The 19,744-nt window shown below is 42.1% G+C and overlaps 3 protein-coding genes across 3 annotated transcripts; 2 read left to right on the forward strand and 1 right to left on the reverse strand.

Annotated features, from left to right (window-relative positions):
- Window positions 1-3,180: 3,180 nt before the first annotated feature.
- On the reverse strand, window positions 3,181-4,380 carry LOC119661255. Its single transcript, XM_038070506.1, has one exon. It carries the CDS (start codon window positions 4,378-4,380, stop codon window positions 3,181-3,183), a length of 1,200 nt encoding a protein of 399 aa, XP_037926434.1.
- A 4,274-nt stretch (window positions 4,381-8,654) lies between these two features.
- Window positions 8,655-9,014, forward strand: LOC119661262 (collagen alpha-1(XXV) chain-like). Its single transcript, XM_038070518.1, has one exon. The coding sequence runs from the start codon at window positions 8,655-8,657 to the stop codon at window positions 9,012-9,014; it is 360 nt and encodes a 119-aa protein (XP_037926446.1).
- A 1,425-nt stretch (window positions 9,015-10,439) lies between these two features.
- LOC119661269 lies at window positions 10,440-10,844 on the forward strand. Its single transcript, XM_038070531.1, has one exon. The coding sequence runs from the start codon at window positions 10,440-10,442 to the stop codon at window positions 10,842-10,844; it is 405 nt and encodes a 134-aa protein (XP_037926459.1).
- The last annotated feature ends 8,900 nt before the right edge of the window (window positions 10,845-19,744 follow it).

The raw sequence follows: 19,744 nt of genomic DNA on the forward strand, positions 1-19,744 counted from the left end.
TACTGTTCCAGGTCGTCAAGAAAATCGTCAAAGAAAACCCTTGCTCATTCTATAGATACCATCAACAAAATATCGCCTTCCACGACCGGGGAGCTTCCGCAACTAATTGGAGAAGTTGTCTCTTTTTGTCCTCCACCAAGACTCCACACCTCGCACCGACTCCATTTAGTTTTGCACATTACTTGTCCGCATCCCTGGAGATGTTCGCCACCATTTCCTATGCTTGGTTCCTATCCTCTAGCTGGACACTCGTCAAGAGGGACCACCAAGACGCAAAGAAATTCACTCGCCCACCTCCTTGAACAGGGCCCCAGTGGGCTCTACTTGTAGTACTCCGCCGCAAGCCAAGATCCACCACCAAGAAACAAGTACAAACATGCATGTCGTCACTTTGTAGTTCGACTTGAAACTAGAAGCTACTGTGTCTAAGATCATACTTTTTGTATTCCCTAACCCCCTTTTCACTTAGTTACCTTTTTTTTTACTCCAATTTATTACATTAATAACAATCCTAGCCCACACGTTCACCTGGTTAAGAAAATCGCATTGTTTTTTTCGCCTGATGTCTCAAAAAATCTGACTCTATTCGTGTGAACTCTTCGCAATTTCCCGGGGATATATTCTCGGGGGAATGGACGTTGACAACCCTATACGATCCATGGAAGATGGCATCCAACTTACTAGATCGCGTATCCCTCAGCAGAACGCTATCACCGAAAGAGTTTTCATTGGGCACAGCTCCGTTCCAGAATGAGGCTTGTTATTGTACGCATTATCCACAAATCATCTCAAGTAATTTATTAATAATAATGATCGCTGGCGCAACAATCCATATTGGATCAAGGCCTTGAAGTGTGTTAGAGCACTTCATTTAAGACCGCAACGGTACACCACAGTACACTGTGGGAGACAATGTGGTCAGCATTGCGCTCGCCCGAGATTATAACCCTGATTTTACTCAGGTACTCATTCACAGCTAAGTCGACTGGTGTCCGACATCCAGTCACGATAACAAATTCCTCTGCCCCCAGCGAGATTTGAAACGCGACCTTCCGCTACGACAGCTCAGCGCTCTAACCACTTGAGCCATTCGGACACCAAGTAATTTATTAAGGCCGAATACTGCCTTTCTGCAGCATTAAATTGCGGATGATACGTCACCGTTTGCAGCTTCTTTACATGCAAGATCTTGCACAATGATTAGAAAACCTCACCTGTGAAGTATAAGCCTTGATCTGTAACAATGGCCCGTGATAACGAATAGTGATTAATTATTTCGCCAAACAACCCTTTGGCTACTGTGTCCGGTTCCTGAACAGGGATCGCCCTGAAATCCACAACTTCGTCAAATCATCCACCATTGTCAGAATGTACTTGTTACTTCTCGAGGTCTCCGGCAGCGACCCTACCAAATCAATATATATCTTATCGAATAGCCTGTCGAATACCGAGGTAACCACTAAGGGCATATTCGTTTGACGATGGTGCTTGTTTTTCTGGCATTGCACACACCGGGCCACATATCGCTAAACGTCTTTCTCTATTTCCTTCCACCTAAACAATCGCCTGATTGTAGCGAAAGTTTTGCTGACGCGAAAGTGGCCCCCAAACCTCGAGTCATGATAGTCCCTAAGGACTAGAGTAGTATAAATATGTATGTTCTAATCCACTTTCATATAAAAATCTTGCGGTTTTGAGACGGCATGTATGTTCGAATCCAGTTTCATATGAAAATGTTGTGGTTTGGGGCGGCCGGTTTGGCGCGTGCCGGGGGCGACTTTTAGGGATGCGTAGTTCGTAGGGGGTCGTCCGCGGGGGTTCGTGGAGACTCGTTCCGGGCCGGGGCGGGGCGGGGCGGCGTGCGTTTTTGTTGTTGTTGGATGTCATGTGCGTATTGCTTGGGTGATGGGGAATTGCTTATCAGGTTGACGTATTTGAGAGTGAATATTAGACCGTGGGTGAATATGTAGTAAGTTTGAAAATGATGGTTTTTTTTTGTAGATTTTATTTACTTGGCTGATTGTTGTTGTTGTGATAAGAGGTGATCGTTTGAGCGCCATGTGCTAATTGTTTGGATGACAAATTAATATAAATAGTGGAATTTGTGAAAAGATTTTGTTATAAGTGAAAAGTTGCCGTAGAGGATGGATTCGATTAACGAATTATTGGGCTGCAAGCCGCTCATTTATATTAAAACGTCAGAGTTGGAAGTGGGAAAGCGATACCACATCACTGGAGGCGAGAGAATGGAAACACGGTAAGTTAGAATTTAAAATTAAACTTTTCTTCTGCTAACAAGTTCTTTTTTTCATTGCTTTTTCTATAGATATGGACAGACTATCGTCGTGGATTTGGAGGGTACTATGCGGTTATTTTTACCATCGCGCTATAGTAAATGTAGCGATAATGTGTTGGACGACTTCAATACAGGGAAGTTGTCCTTGAGTTGCAGCGGTGCGGCCAATTCCAAAAACTTGGAATTCCATCTTCATATATAATAATAAACCATGAAAATGTAGATTTAGATGTGAACATTTATTATTATTCACAGAAAAATTACTTACAATAAAGAAAAAAACAAAATTTATTATTTACAATGAAAACTTCTTTTTATTACATTTGATTATTATTTTGAGTGATAAATTTTTTCAGAAGGAATGCGTTTTGTAGCGCCCAACATCCGCTGTTGGCATTACAGCGTAACATGTCGGGATCATTTTGTTTCAGTGATTTTAGATTCGGACAGCTGTGATCTTCCACATTGAATACTAGTGCAATATTTCCCAGCAAATCATCCAGCCATTTTTTCTTCTCTGTTCCTTTGACGTAGATGGTTGTATTTTTCATGTTTAGAAGTAAATATTCTTTCACTTCCCAAAATGTTGTTAGTCCACCTTCCCATTTCAATCCATGATGATTTTCGTATACCCAGTGTGCCTGGGATTGCAGCTCTCTTGATAGTGTTGAAAAACTGAAGGGAGGTTTCAGTATAAAGTGTCGATGAAAATTTTCGTTTACATTTACGACAGCTAACTCTTTGATGATGAAAGTATTGTTGCATCCTCTAAATCCTTGCATATCGATAACGAAAATCGTCGTCATGGTGATGAAATGGTGTAGTTTGCTTGCGTGCAGAATGTAAACGTGATACTGGATTAACATTTATAGTTTCCATAGTTTTTATACAAGTTTTTGAACTGAAGAAGTAAGTGGGTTGTACTCTATCACACGATCATGTAGGAGCAAGCAGTAAGCTGTTGTTAAGGCAGGCACATCTACAGATGTTTTCATGTCTAACCTTATGTCCACTGAGCCAGATTTCATGGATTCATTTTGACGTGAACAATCAATTACTATAATTGGTGCAGATTCCTTATATTCGCTTCGTGAAAGTAGTGGCTGAGGTTGTACACCGTAATAAGATTGTTGAAAATTGCAGTACATATCATAAAGAAGAGCGAATCGATCACGGGAAAATTTAATATTCATATCGTCATAAGGATACGATTCGGAGTTTAAATGTATTTTAATATTTGTTAAATCACAGTGATCAAATTTGCTGGCATCTTTGTCTTTGAGATTTTTTCGATTTGTCTGTAAAGCTAAAATAACATATCGAGGTTTTTCGAGTTGACCTGTGGTTTTCACATTCCACACATGATCTGTTGTTGTGGGTAGAACTGGATATTCGTACAGTTCCCAATTTCGAAAGCTTATTTGAATCGGATGTCCCGATTCAATATATTTCAACATTGACAATTTTTCAGCGCCATCGGGATTAACATGGGGCACCTTCCACTGTAGTTTAAAAATTTTGATGTGTACATTATCAGTGGATGAAATAAATGCATTTTCATCGCTTCTTGTGCGAACCAAAATTAGCTCGTGTTTAGCGTTTACAATAATTTTCTTGTAGTCCTCGGCAAATCCCAAAAGTTTTCTTAGCGGAATAGAAAAGTTGAAGTAACCACTTGACGGTGTGATAGATTCGTTCGGTGACCAAGCGGCATTATAAAGCATTTTACTTTCGTTTTCATTAAGTGATACATAATTTTTTAACGTCGATGTTATTCCCACATTTTTGTTTCGATCGATTTCTACTCCATTCAGTTCATATCTTATCTCATCAAATAGGAAAGCTACGCTATTATTCGTCAATTTAGCTAGTGCTGATATTGTTCCATCTGTTTTAGTTAAGGCGCCTTCAATGTAAATGAAATTCTGACTCGGCAAAATACACAAATCCTGTTGTTGGATGGGTATTCGGATTTCATCACTGGAGTTGTATGATGATAAGAATGGAGAGTAGCTATGGTATTCGATTTTTGATATACTATTATCAAAACTGATTTTACGTGTAACGTTCAGGATATCGCTCATTATTTTTGTTTCAATTTGAATCCCAATAACTTTAGATACTGTTTATTTTGCAATGTTAATCGCGGTCTAGCTCGTTTGATTTTTCTGATTGAACTGGTTCTATCTACATTATCGGGCAGGTATTTATCATCGTTATATAGCAGCATCCTGAGGCTTCAAATGAAGTCTAATCGTTATTGTTTCCCCCTTGAAGTTTATTATATCTCCGTTTTGATCAATCAGCTTAAGAATTAGCGTGCTTATTCGTTTAAGGCTTACCGGTAAATAAATGACGTTACTAGGAACCTCCACTATTTTATAACCTGGTCCTACTTCAGGTGAGAATTCATGGATTGTGTGTGAGGGAATATTATTGATGTAAGAATTTCCAACTATGTTACACTCAATCCGTATTACGTTCACTTTACTTATACTCACAGGTAGATCAGAAGTATGTTTTTCATTGATTTTCAATTCTCGTTTAGCGAATCCCAACAATTGACCAATGGGTCTTCCTTCATTGAAGTAAATTGGAGCATTTGACTTTATTTCACTTTTGAGTGTATCATTATTAGCCTGTATTAAAAGAATTATTTTGTCATTGATCTTCGCTAGTTCTTTATACAGATAGTTGGCAATATCATCAATTTCGTACGATCCAATGGGTATTTCTATAATGTGCTTCCCAATGTGAAATAAATTATTTTTTTCATCCACGTTAGGTATAGAATTATATGTTTGAAAATCAACAAGTCCGCATACGTAACCACCTTGTAAATCGATTGGTGGAAAATATTCAGTTGTAAGAATGGATGAATTTCCACTTAGAGTTAATGTAAGTGCCATGGCAGCATATAAAACAATGATTGATTTTCAGTTTTAAAAGTATTTATATATATATTTACAAAAGATTGTACAAAAATTTCAAACATAAATGTCCACAGTTATATGAGTCGTAGCTTTGATATGCATTGTAGTTGTATTTTATATTAGAACCTAGATAATCTATTAGCTCTTTCGGTGGAGGTAAATTTCCAAAACTATCAAAGTATTCCACATATCGATTCTGTTTTTTGTATGCTACCCAATGAGTACCAGAACCCTGCATCCAGATTTACAATACCACATTCGTTTTGCTTTGCAGCTCCCCTCGGTAAATTATTTCGCATGAAAACTCCTCTGAAGTTTGACAAGAATCTGGCGAATCTCTTTAAATCATTCTCATTTAATGCTCTCTAGGGTAGCGTTTTTAAAAGTTTTTTGAAGCAGGATTCAAAAACAACCCTAATCCTTTTCTGTACGGTTTTAAATGCAATCCTCGGCCTAATGTTATCTCCTCCATTTTTTGGTTATGACGCTGTTTTTCTTCTAAGGTCTTTTTGGCATTGGTAGCATCATTAACAGCTTTCGCTATTCCCGCAGCTCCACCTGATAAAGCACCAATAGCAAATAATCCTGCGAAAAGAGGAACTAGAAAAGGTAGAACTCCACCAACTTTAGGAATGGGTATTATCCTTGGAGTCTTGAGAGTCTTCTTCCGTCCCTTTGTTATATTCTTTGTAGCAGCTAAGGCTACTTTAATACTCCCTTTAATTGTGTCGGGTTTCTTTCTTTTGACAATCCTTCGGACTTTGGAAACAATTGTTCCAAATTTCGGTTTATTCTTCATTCCCATCCCTAATTTTACTTTAGCTTTCATCATGTTGGTTACAAGTAGTGCGTTAGCTCGTTCTGACAATCCTGCGTCTGCTGATCTGACTCGTTGCCATGCCTTTTCAGCTAATATTTTATCTAATATATGACGATCAGCCGTTTCTTTAAATTTTGAATATCCAATATCATGCTCTTTACAGGCTTGATCCAATAAGTTTATTCCTGGATCACCTCTAGCAAGCCGCTCGCTTAGTTTTGTACCAGGACCACAGTATTGATAACCAGGTAGATGCAGTTCAATTGGAAGTTTATTGATTAGGGTATTAATCACACCTCTTCCTTTCACCGCTTTTCGTGTTGTACTAGTATATTTATTTTTATGATCAATCATTTTATAGTGACCGTTCTCTTTGCGTCTATGTATGCGTATAATCCTGCTCGGTTCAACAACTCTCGCAGACTATAATACTTTTTGCAACAACGTAATTACTTTCAGTCTGGTTGTTTAGTTGCACTGATAATGCGGTTTATACAACAACAACAAAGGTTGGTGGTGGAAAACACTGACATTACAAATGAAAGCTGTATAGCTAAACACAGCAATTTATTGCCTAATAATATTCGGGGTATTATTACGGGTCCTTCTAACTGCGGCAAAACTAACGTTATGCTTTCTCTATTGAAGCATCCAAATGGTATAAAATTTGAAAATATTTACATCTACTCGAAATCATTACATCAACCCAAATATGAACATTTGAAGCAGGCTGTTAAAGCTATTTCCGGATTAGGCTTCTATACATTCTCAAATAATAGTGAAGTGATTTCGCCTGAAGAATCCAAATCTGACTCTGTTTTCATTTTCGATGATATTGCCAGTGAGAAACAAGAGAATATTCGATCATATTTCTGTATGGGACGACATCATAACATTGATAGCTTTTATCTGTGTCAAACATATACAAGAATACCGAAACACCTTATTCGAGATAACGCAAATATTTTGATTATATTCAAACAGGATGATATGAATTTAAGACACATTTACAATGATCACGTAAACACCGACATGACTTTCGAACAGTTTAGAACCATTTGTGCTGAATGTTGGAATGACAAATATGGATTCTGTGTAATTGATAAAGACAGTTCTTTAGAGAAGGGTCGATATCGAAAGGGATTCGATATATTCATAATACTATAAAAGCAAATCCACAGTATGGAAAGAACCCCCCATCTATTAAAAGCATCATTACCAACTTAGCAGTCCAGGAGCAGTTCAAAGCAGTTCAAAGCAGTTCAGAAGCAGTTCAAAAGCAGTTCAGAAGCAGTTCAGAAGCAGTTCAAAGCAGTCCAGGAGCAGTTCAAAGCAGTTAAAATCAGTTCAGGAACAGTTCAAAGCAGTTCAAAGGATCAGTTTGATGCAGCTCAATAGCTGTTCAATACAGTTCGATAACAGTTCAATACGGTTTGAGTGCAGCAACAGTGAGGACAGTTCCAAACAATTCAAAAAAGAAACAAAGCGATTTAGGTGCTGCAAAAATCAGTTCAAAATCAAACTAAAACCTATTGAAAGCATATTTCAAAACATTTTAGATATATTTCGAAATTTGACCAATTGCATCCGTTGCTGATTCCATAAACAATGAAAAGAACAAAGCTTGACAAACAGTTGCTCAGAGATATTGTAAAGACAACCGATTCAATAAGGAAAAAATATCAACAGCTGAAAGCTAACAAAGCCGGAACAGAGATTCAGTTGGAAGAAACATTTAAGCCCATCACGGAACCCCTCAAAGAATTTGTTAAAAAAGCTAAAGTATTGCAGGAACAAGACATAAAAAAACAAGAGTTTAAAGAAGAGTCTTCATCAGCTCGTATTAAATGTAAAGATGAGGAATTAAAGAGAGATCGTGCCTATGAAGAAAATGAACACATTTTTGAAACTCCTAAGTCTTCTACAAAAGCTGTTCGCCAATATGTTGCCACTCCGGAAGGGCAAGAATATCTGGGAGAATACCTGAAGCAGAATCATTTTTCAGATGTTGCTAGGCAATATCTAGATATCTATGTAAATCAACCATCTGTAATTGACAGTATTTATACGGATGACAATGATGGAAATCAGTGGAAAATAGGAAATTCAGATTTCGCAATCGATGATAATCATATAATTGTAGATGAAAAATCTTACATTGGAAGTCGGGGTTTATATGAACTACTTTTTATGAAGTATCCAGATGAAACAATATATTCCGACGATGATTTAGAGAATTATAAAAGTATTCTTCTACACTCTAATGCCCACAGGCGTTCTTATGACAGTAGCAGTCAAATCAATGGAAATCGAAGCTTTAAATATACAAGAATAATTTCTAAATTGTTAAATAGAAAAGAAGGAAAAGGGTTAACACGAACCCCTAATATTAAATGCAAAAACCCTAATTTAATGGAAACGTCTAACAAACAAATTGACTATATATATTGGGATGATCCCAATGAACTACTAAGTCGATTGCGGTTACTCATTGCGTCACAGCAAGCCGGTCACAATAATCATAACAATGAAATTATATCAATCATTGAAGAATTGAAAGAATCACAAATAATAGAATAAACACGCAGCTCACATCATTTATTAAATGGGTGTTGATGAATTTGGTCGATTTTCAAACGATACTGGAGGAGGAAAACGTGGTTTGCAAGGACTTCAAGGACCCCCAGGTCCTCAAGGTCCTATAGGTCAGCAGGGGCCCTCGGGTCCCCGAGGTCCAGAAGGAAAACCTGGTAAGGATGGTCTACAAGGTTTGCATGGTGCGGGATTTAATAAAACGGAAAGCGGTGATTACAACATCAAATTCAAACAACTCAAGAATCTTGGAGAACCCGTTGAGGATGCTGATGCTTCTACAAAGAACTACGTTGATATTAACATTGAGAAACTCAAAGAATATATAGACAGACAAATTCAACTTGAAATCGACGAACTTACAAAACTATGATGATGATGATGATGACAGTTCAAAGTCATACCTTAAAAACAACAAATACAACTATCAATCATATTACGAAATTCAGTTCATTCTAAAATGAGCAAACGGCAAGTAGTAAACGAATTACATAGGTCAGCTCGAAAAAATTTTAACCGACGACCAGTCATAATTAAAGGTTTGGATGACTTGTGGCAGGCCGATTTAGTTGAAATGGGAGCATATGTTAGCGACAATACGGGGTTCCGTTTCCTTCTTACGATCATCGACACGTTTTCCAAGTTTGCGTGGACGGCTTCCATCAAAACAAAAACGGGTAAAGAAGTTGCTATAGCAATTGAACAGATTCTCCAACGAGGACGCATTCCTAAAAACCTACAAACAGACGACGGAAAAGAATTCTACAACAAACATTTTAAAAATATTATGACAAAATATCAAATAAACCATTATTCTACGTATAGTCCACTTAAGGCATCAATTGTTGAACGATTCAATCGTACCCTAAAGAATATGATGTGGAAAGAGTTTAGTATGAATGGAAACTACAAGTGGATGAGTCAAGTCGATGATATAGTTGACGCCTACAATAATAAACAAGTCGGGAAACCGGAAGCTGGACGCTTCAGGTACGAAAGGTTTTGTGTATTTCTTAGTACGTAGCACGTAATATTTGCATATGTCCACTAGCGGGTGATATTGACATTGATAGTCTTCAATTTTCAAAGAAGCAACAACTTCAACGTATTATAAATTTGTTAGTAATAGTGCGATTTCCATCAAACTTGGTACGATCATGCTCTACGTTATAGCCTACATCCCTGCAGATGCTAGGATGAATTTAAGGGGGGTTTCCAGCCAATTACAAAAAATTATAGTAATATACTATTATTAACTTTATTCGAACAGATATCGGTATGAAAGGTATTTCGCAGCCAAGGCACCATATAGTGGCAGCCTCCTGATTTTTTTCAGATTTTTCGGTTTGGTAGTTTCTGAGAATGGCCCCTTTAAAGAAATGATCACTTTCAACCCCCCGCACACCCCACGTTTCCAAGAAATGTGAAAACTAAGACCGGCTTCGAAAAGTACTAATCGAGACCTTAAATTTGATACCCCACATGACTATATTTAATGAAAAAAAAATTTACACCCCCCTTTTGCATGTATGGGGACCCCCCCTTAAATTCAACGTAAAAGGATGTAATTCACTGTATGTGTGAGCGTTCACAGTTCCCACCTTTCTACCAAATTTGGTGTCAATCGCTACAGCCGTCTCCGAGAAAAATGCGTGTGACGGACAGACAGACAGACAGACAGACAGACAGACAGACAGACGGACAGACAGACAGACAGACAGACAGACAGACAGACGGTAAACCGATTTTAATGAGGTTTTGTGTTTACACAAAACCTTAAAAACACCGAACAATTAAAATGGCTCCGTCTGCTGTGAATAGTTCCAATGAAAAATTACTCCTGTCTACCGTATACAACAACATTAAGGTGATGGGTCCATTTAAATATAATGTGGGTGATCATGTTCGAATCAGTAAATACAAGCATGTATTTGAAAAGGGCTACACACCCAATTGGACCACGGAAATTTTCAAAATTCGCGAAATTCGTATTACCAATCCCGTTACATATCTATTAGAAGATTACGAAGGAAATAAAATTGAAGGTGGTTTTTATGAGCCTGAACTATTGAAAGCTGAGCATCCGTCAATTTATCTTGTGGAAAAAATATTGAAAAGGAATGGTAACCAAGCGTTTGAGAAGTGGCTAGGGTTCTCAACGAAACACAATTCCTGGATAAATACCAAGGATATGATATATTAAGATTCACAATGAAACACTGTAATTTTGATTGAAGAATAAAATTTATTTATTAGTTAATCTTTTGTAAAACTGAACAAGGTTTTTCATTTCATTTATTCTCCTACGAACACTATAACATTCACAAGTGTCTGGTCCGCATTTTGCATCGTCATATGCCCACGGGCAGCTCACGTAATGTTTTCCAAATTGGCTGACTTTCTGCGACATTTCAGCGTATGATTTCAAAAACGTATAGCTGCTTATAAATTGGTTAAAGTGCTCCGTAAGAATTAGCAATCTGTTGGTACAAAAAAATTGTTTCAACTCCTCAATAGAACGTTGAAGGTCGTCGTCCACATCGATGTTGTTTTTATTCGCCGTCGTCGTCGTCATTTTTAAGGTTTTGTGTAAACACAAAACCTTATTAAAATCGGTTTACTGTCTGTCTGTCTGTCTGTCTGTCTGTCTGTCTGTCTGTCTGTCTGTCTGTCCGTCTGTCTGTCTGTCTGTCTGTCTGTCTGTCTGTCTGTCTGTCCGTCACACGCATTTTTCTCGGAGACAGTTGCAGCGATTGACACCAAATTTGGTGGAAAGTTAGGAACTGTGAACGCTCACGCATACAGTGAGTTACATCCTTTAATGATGAATTTAAGGGGGGTCCCCATATATGCAAAAGGGGGGTGTAAATTTTTTTTTCATCAAATATAGTCATGTGGGGTATCAAATTAAAGGTCTCGGTTAGCACTTTTCGAAGACGGTCTTAGTTTTGACATTTGTTGAAAAGGTGGGGAGGGCGGGGGGTTGAAAGTGACCATTCCTTTACGGGGGCCATTCTCAGAAACTACCCAACCGAAAAATCTGAAAAAAATCAAGAGGCTGCCACTATATGGTGCCTGGGCTCCGAAATACCTTCCACACTGATATCTGCACAAATAAAGTTAATAATAGTATATTACTATAATTTTTAGTAATTCGCTGCAAGACCCCCCTTAAGTTCATGCTAGAACTACGAAATTTCGCAACAATATAGGATATAACATAGAGCATGATCTTACCAAGTTTGGTGGAAATCGCACTATTACTAATAAAGTTATAATACGTCAAAGTTGTCGCTTCTTTGCAAATTCAAGACTATGAATGTCAATATCATCCGAAAGTGGATAGTCTCACATAATATATGCATATATTACGTGCTACGTACTAAGAAATACACAAAACCTTTCGTACCTGAAGCGTCCAGCTTCCGGTTTCCCGACTTGTTTTAATTCGTTGTGCACAGGTTCGCGGTTCCAGCAATACTCATAGAATAGGTTTGCTTCATTTTCTTCAAGTCCAGAAATTCTATATTGCTCCTATAGTCTGGATCTGCCTGTTTTATATACTCAACCTCGCCATTACTGAGTATTCTTTCGGTTCATGGTATTCATAACATGCGATTTTCAGTGAGCGCATGGAATAGTTGCTATCATATGTACATCGAACTGTTAAAATTTTGTCATCATCGAACTCTAATTTAAAGTGCCTGTAAAAAATATTTTCGCTCTCGATAATTCCAGCTATTTCCATTTCCTTCTTAATCAAAGCTTGCCGAAATCCTTCTATTGCTTCATCGACTGTAACATATCTTCTAGACGGTTCTGTTGTTGTTGTTGTTGTTGTTGACGTCGACGTCAGCCATGATGATGATGAAATAGCAACATCGGCATCATTTTGAAACGACGTGTTCGTTTCTGTTGAAACTGTACTAACAGTCATAAGTCGAAAAGATAATGTCACTTGCGCTGTATTGTTATCAAGTAGCACGAGATTAAACACTAAATTGTTTGTACTTTCGTTGGTATTAAGATTAACCACTGGCAATGGGCTACCTAAAAGAAAAGGCACACCAAAACCTAACACAAGAAGTATATTTAAAAACTCCATTCTATTCCCCCTCAGGGGTCGTTCCCCTCAGGGGTCGTTCCCCTCAGGGGTCGTTCCCCTCAGGGGTCGTTAGCGATTTTTAAACGGGTCGCTTACGATACGGGGTGTGACGTCCCCGAGGTGCCCGAGTAAGTAGTTTTGCCCCCTAGCTGGCAGCATACCTGCGTCCTAGGTAGTAGCCTCGAGAAAGCTTCTCGGTGAAGAGCGAACCGCGAATGACCGGTACACGTCGGGACACACTGGGAGTCTCCGGAGCCGTCGACAACTCTCTGTCGGCGTCGACGGGGTGATGTGAGCGTAGCTCTGCCAAGGTGGTAGTTGCGACGTGTATCAGGAGCCAGCCCCTTCGGGACCCTGGTCGGGAAGTGTGCATTGAACCGGTGTTAGTAGACCGCGTTGCCCCGAGCGAGCGCTGATCCGTCCGTGAATTCCGGGATCAGCTAAGCGTAGGTCAGGCCTCAGGGAACTGGGGTAGGGGCTGTGTCCCCGAGGGTATACCCGTTCTTGACTATTGCGGCCCGCTCCCTTGCACACGATGCGCTGGTAACTTTTTCATGGAGAATGTTCTGACAATTATAAAAAAAAAGACGAAACAACAGATAAGGAGGAAGAGCTGGGTGCGTTTGGGCGGAGCACAAAGATGCGTCGCTCACCGCAGCGACCAGTGAAAGAGGCAACGAGGGCTGATATACCCGATGAGACACTGGGGCGCCCAAATAAAGAGGAAGCCTCATCAAGTGGTGCGACTGACCGTGCGGGGATGGCAACTCCACTACCTTGCAGTGCCCCTGTCCTGGAAGTAAGCTCAGTGAGAAACGCTAGTCCTGAGCAGATGGATTTGGGCACAAATCGAGTGGAAATGCATTCGACTGTCCTCGCTAGAGCCGAAGAGGAAAGGCTCATCCGAAAGTGCGCAGCAGTGGTGAAGCGTATGCGGTCGGCAACGTTCCTTCAGAGAAACGTCAGCAAAGGCGTCAAAAACGGGCTGATGGAACTGGAGGAACTACTGGACCGCGTTTCCTTTTATAGACGCACGTGGAGAGCAGCGGAAGACGATTGTAGAGCAGAAACAGTCGCACTCCCCGCTGAGAATGCTGCTTGCGTCAAACGGACCGCAGATAGCCCTCTGCAAAGTGAACAGGGGAAAAAACGGAAAGAGGACGACGTGCCTGAAGGAGACTTTATCGAAGTAGTCTCCAAGGCCCAAAAAAAAAAGGCGAAAAAGGATAAAAAGAAACAACGGACTCCAGCGCCAGAGACACGTCTGCCCAAAAACAAGGAGGCTGCCAACCCAAAGCCAGTAGCGGAAAAAACGACGAAACGAAGAAGGACTAGACCGTCGGCTCTGCTCATTAAGCCGACGGAAGGCAAGACATTTGCGGAAGTCCTTAGTGAAATCCGCTACAGGATGAAACCCGAGGAGAACGGAGCAGAGGTGTCTTCGATACGGAAAACGAGGAGTGGTGGAGTTCTCGTCGAACTGGGCCCAAAGACGACCAACAAGAGCACGTTCTGCGAAGCGGTCAAGGGGCTATTGGGGGAGAAGGCCCTTGTTTCCAGCCTAGAACCCATGTGCTCTCTGGAAATACGGGATCTTGACTGCCTCACAGAAAAGGTCGAAGTAGAGGAGGCGCTAAAGCGCGAATGTCCAGAGGTAACCAATGCCCGGGTAGCTATTACCTCTGTAAATGCTCGAGGCCAAAAACTTGCCGTGGTGGATGTCCCCGAGCAATATGCGAGGAAACTCCTTAACAGCGGGAGAATCAAAATCGGATGGGTAGTATGCAGGGTACGAATGCGGATAGTCCCCACCAAGTGCTACAGGTGTCTGGACTATGGACACACGTCAGCAGCTTGCAAGGGTCCGGACAGGAGGACAGCATGCCGGAGATGCGGCCAAGCGGGTCATCAAGCGAAGACTTGCAAGGAAAACGAGAGTTGTGTTCTCTGCAGGGATCGTGGTGCGTCTGGCGAAAGCGTCGCACACACTGCGGGCTCGGGACGGTGTCCGATCTTCAGGGCGGAATTGGAGAGGGCTAGGGTGCGAACGCCATGATCCGCATCTTGCAAATTAATATGCACCGGAGTGCAACCGCTCACCAGTTGCTAGCACAGTTCGCTGCGGAAGTAAATGCTGATCTAGTGCTGATTAGCGAGCAATACCGAAACAAGGACCCGTCCTCATGGTATCTGGACTTATCGGGCACCGCTGCCATCTGGGTTCGGGACGACGTTCGACTTCGTGTTCTTGCCGAAGGCCGGGGAGACGGATTTGCCTGGATCCGGTGTTTAGGGATAACGTTTTTTAGCGTTTACCTGACGCCGAATGAGTCGATTCCGGACTTTCAACGTCGGCTTGATGCTCTGGAGGACGCCGTTTCGAGCACGGAGGGACGAATCCTGGTTGGCGGTGATTTTAATGCCAGGGCTCTTGAATGGGGCATGCCTCAATCAGACTCCAGAGGGAAACGGATTCTGGAAATGGCGGCGAGAACCGGACTCGTAATTTTAAACACCGGATCCACGCCAACGTTTCGGCGCTCAGGTTGTGAAGGAAGCATTCCCGACATCACTTTTGCGTCGGAATCTCTGGCATCATCGGTGGACGGGTGGCGAGTCCTAGAAGACTTCTCGGCAAGTGATCATCAGTACATTGCGTTCGAAGTGTTTGACGCTACTTGCCGGCGAGCACCAACACGACGTTCCCCCTGCGTGTGGAATGTCGCGAAGGTGAACATCGGAAGGTTCGTCGAAGCTCTTGGAACAGGTAGGGCCGCACCGGGGGGCACTCCGGGGGGTGGTGGTGTCGCAGCTGACACCGTCGTGAGTTCAGTGATGAATCTGATAACGGCGGCGTGTGAGGCTTCCATGCCCCGGAGGGGCCCCAGGCGCGACAAGCCTTCTATGTACTGGTGGACGGCGGAAATTGCCGACCTACGGAAGGAGTGTCATAAGCTCCGCCGTTTGGCACAACGCTTGTACGCCAACGAGGAGGCATGTGCCATAAAGGCACAATATAGATCAACGAAAAGGAGACTCCGCAGCGCTATAAATAAAAGCAAAGCTCGCGGCTGGCAAAATCTCGTTAATGAGGTGAATGATGACCCGTGGGGACTTGGCTATAAGCTTGTCACTCGGAAAATCGGGGCTCTGCGGAAGCCCTGCATACTGAGCACCGACCAGATGGACCGCATTGTGCGGGCATTGTTCCCCAGACACCCTGTACGGGTTGATGTAAACAGCGCGGAAAGCCTCGTGGATTGCCCCCTTTTCACAATGGGAGAACTCGAAGAAGCGGTTCTCACTATGAAAAACAGGAAGGCGCCAGGCCCTGATGGCATCCCGGCGGAAGTTTACAAACTGGTGTTCCGCCAACGGCCAGAATTGCTGCTCGAAGCGTTCAACGCGTGCTTGAAGAAGGGCATTTTTCCTTCTCGCTGGAAAGTGGCCAGACTCGCGTTAATCCGTAAGGGTAAAGGAGATCCGGAGCTCCCGTCTGCATACCGACCGCTGTGTATGCTTGACACGGCCGGAAAAGTGCTCGAGAAGCTCATCAGGGGTAGACTCGCTGAAGCGATCCGTGTTGCCGGGGACTTATCCGCAAGGCAGTTCGGGTTTAGAACAGGGAAATCTACAGTGGATGCTGTTATGGAGGTCGTAGATGCGTTTAATCGAGCCGGGGCACACAGCCGCCGATCTCGACGGATAGTGCTCCTCATAACGCTTGACGTCAGAAATGCCTTCAATTCCGTAAGATGGACAGATATGCTGGGCACACTAGAGAACTCCTTTCACGTGCCAAGCTATCTCTTGCGGATATTGAAGGATTATCTGAAAGACCGCTCCCTGTTCTATGAGACGCTAGAGGGCCAGAGGAGGATGGAAATCACGTCGGGAGTAGCGCAGGGATCCATCCTAGGGCCGGACCTCTGGAACGCTTCCTACGATAGTCTGCTGAGACTCGATATGCCTGAAGAGTCGCGCCTGGTCGGTTATGCAGACGACGTTGCGGCACTTGTTGCCGGACGCACTGTTGAACAGGCGCAAAGCAGACTTGGCATATTGATGCGACGGGTAAGCGGATGGATGACTGCTCACGGTTTCAACCTTGCGCTGGAAAAAACCGAAGTAGTCATTCTGACCAGAAGGAGAATCCCGACCTTGCGTCCCATATCGATCGGCGAGTTGACTATAGAGTCAAAACCAGCGGTTAAATACCTTGGTTTAATGCTCGACTCGAAGATGAGCTTCTTCGAGCAAATCAAAGCAGCCGCGGACAGGGCTGCAACAGGAGTCGCGGCCTTGAGTCGGCTAATGGCGAATGTGGGCGGCCCTATATCAACTAGGAGACGTCTCCTCATGGGAGCAACGCAGTCCGTCCTTCTCTATGGTGCGGAGGTATGGGCTGATGCCCTTGACAAGGAGGTGCATCGTAAACGCCTAGCTCAAGTGCAGAGGCGGGGAGCTTTGCGAGTGGCGTCTGCTTATCGCACTGTCTCCGAACCGGCTGTGATGGTGATTGCGGGAGTGATCCCCGTTGCCCTCCTTGCCAAGGAGCGCAAAGCTATCTATCGCCGTAAGGGCGAAAACTTAAGAGAAGTGGTTGCCCGTGAAGAACGTCAACGCACCCTTAACGAGTGGCAAGTTTCTTGGCAAAATGAGCCAAGGGGCAAGTGGACTGCGCGGCTCATCGACAAATTAGACCCGTGGTTGAACAGAAAGCACGGCGAGATTGATTACTTCCTTACCCAACTTCTAAGTGGGCATGGAGGTTTTCAGTCTTACCTGCACAGGGTTGGGAAGGCGCGATCTCCTGATTGTGTGTTCTGCAATAGAGTGCCGGATGACGGTGAGCACACCTTTTTCTCTTGCGAGAGGTGGGATGGCCTCCGCCAGCAGCTTTATGCAGACACAGGGGAGCTCTCTCCAGACAACATTGTCAGAGAGATGCTGAAGAGCGCTGGCAGCTGGAATCGTATTGCGCATTATGTTCGGGCTCTTCTTACTACGAAGAAGATTGAACTCGACCGGCAGAGGGATCGGACGGTAAGGGGTTCCCTGAACTAACAACTCCCTTCCTCCCCTCCCCTCCCGTTGGTGAAAGGAATTCCCTGACTTGAAGGCTCCCAAAGCCGGGAGAGCGGGAGGGCTAGCCCGAAGTAATGTGTCAAACGGTTCCAGGCTAGTTCTCTGATGACAGGGAGGTGTTTAGTTGGTAGTCCGCCAGCGTGCTTTTGCGGGAGTCCAACACTCTGTGCGTAAACGCATTCACCTACCCTACTCCAAAAAAAAAAAAAAAAAAAAAAAAAAATGTCACTTGCGCTGTATTGTTATCAGGTAGCACGAGATTAAACACTAAATTGTTTGTACTTTCGTTGGTATTAAGATTAACCACTGGCAATGGGCTACCTAAAAGAAAAGGCACACCAAAACCTAACACAAGAAGTATATTTAAAAACTCCATTCTATTCCAATCGATTTGCGAAAAGCAACTAATTGTATATTTACCGTCATGAGATCTATTTATACGGCTCTGAACGATTGAAATTACCTACCCTTTCGGCTGCTTCTATTCCATAAAAAGAGAGAGAGAAAGAAAATTTTTTTTTGCTAGTCTACTGGATGTGATTATTACCATATGAATCATTTTATTCTAGTTTACATCCATTCTTATATTAAAATGTGAAAATCATTTTGGAGTCTCGATGGTTTTATTCAAAACCACATTGTCATGTCATCTATAAATATCCTCAAGTGAAAGCCTTTCAAACTTATATAATAAAGAAAAAGAATGAACAATAAACAAATATTTACAAGAAAAAAAAAACAATCAGGTTGGATATACACACATTTCAAAATTTATCATTGACTATTTAAAATTCTCTTTCAGCTAAATCAACTTCAAGATTTCCCTCATCAACAGCCTCCAGATAACCACTCCTTATGCGAAACGTTTTCTTAGATCTTCCATTCTCCCCCTCCTCTTTTGCAATAATTTTACTCGATAAAGATTTTTTATTTTGTTTTCTTCGAATCAATCGATCAAACTCCCGCTGAATTCGTATGATATCATCTCCATAATAATCATGATGACTTCCATTTCGGCGAAGAACCTCTTTAATTCTTTCCTCTTCCCCTTTTTCAAATTCATTTATTCCATATTTTTGCACCCATTCAACATCATCACCACCATCTATGTCGTTGAACGGACAACCCTTCGGATATCGGCCTTTCGTCTTACATCTAGTCAAACCTGGCAACACTTTTCCCATTATAGTAATTTCACCATTACCTGAAACAACAACACCAAAGTTGCAATAAAAATACACTATTCCCTTCATCACCATCCCACTCACCAAATACTTCAATCTTAACATGTTGCCAGATTTGAAATGTAAATGTCGTATCGAAATTTTCAGGTTTGCAATCCTCTCCATTCCTTAAGCTTAGTACAAGCCCCCTTGAACCATCCTCAGGTGTCATATAAACCTCCAGATAACCCGAATCAATCTTCACGTTGATAATTTTAAAACTCTTCCATACTTGTTCACATATACAATATTTATCTCTATGCGATAACCGCTCAATCCAAAACATGGCTTATCGCTTAACACTTCTAATCTTCCTTCACAACTGACAAACATCACTTTCAAACTTACAATATATTCACCTGCGGTTTAATATTTACACAGTCCCTAATATACATCAACTTGATAAGCGATTTCCCGTCACCCAAACAATTAGCACATGGCACCCAAACGATCGCCTCTTATCAGCAACCTCAGCAACAACAACAACAAAATCAGCCAAGTACATTTAAAATCTACAATAAACCATCATTTTCAAACTTACTACATATTCACCCACGGTCTAATATTCACTCTCAAATACGTCAACCTGATAAGCAATTCCCCATCACCCAAGCAATACGCACATGACATCCAACAACAACAAAAACGCACGCCGCCCCGCCCCGCCCCGGCCCGGAACGAGTCTCC

The sequence above is a fragment of the Hermetia illucens genome, chromosome 1 (genome assembly GCF_905115235.1).
Source record: "Hermetia illucens chromosome 1, iHerIll2.2.curated.20191125, whole genome shotgun sequence".
Classification (NCBI taxonomy): Eukaryota; Metazoa; Arthropoda; class Insecta; order Diptera; family Stratiomyidae; genus Hermetia; species Hermetia illucens.

Bases quoted from the DNA above. Each gene is read 5' to 3' on its own strand.
- LOC119661255 (XM_038070506.1), bottom strand. From the start codon at position 4,380: ATGAGCGATATCCTGAACGTTACACGTAAAATCAGTTTTGATAATAGT.
- LOC119661262 (XM_038070518.1), top strand. From the start codon at position 8,655: ATGGGTGTTGATGAATTTGGTCGATTTTCAAACGATACTGGAGGAGGA.
- LOC119661269 (XM_038070531.1), top strand. From the start codon at position 10,440: ATGGCTCCGTCTGCTGTGAATAGTTCCAATGAAAAATTACTCCTGTCT.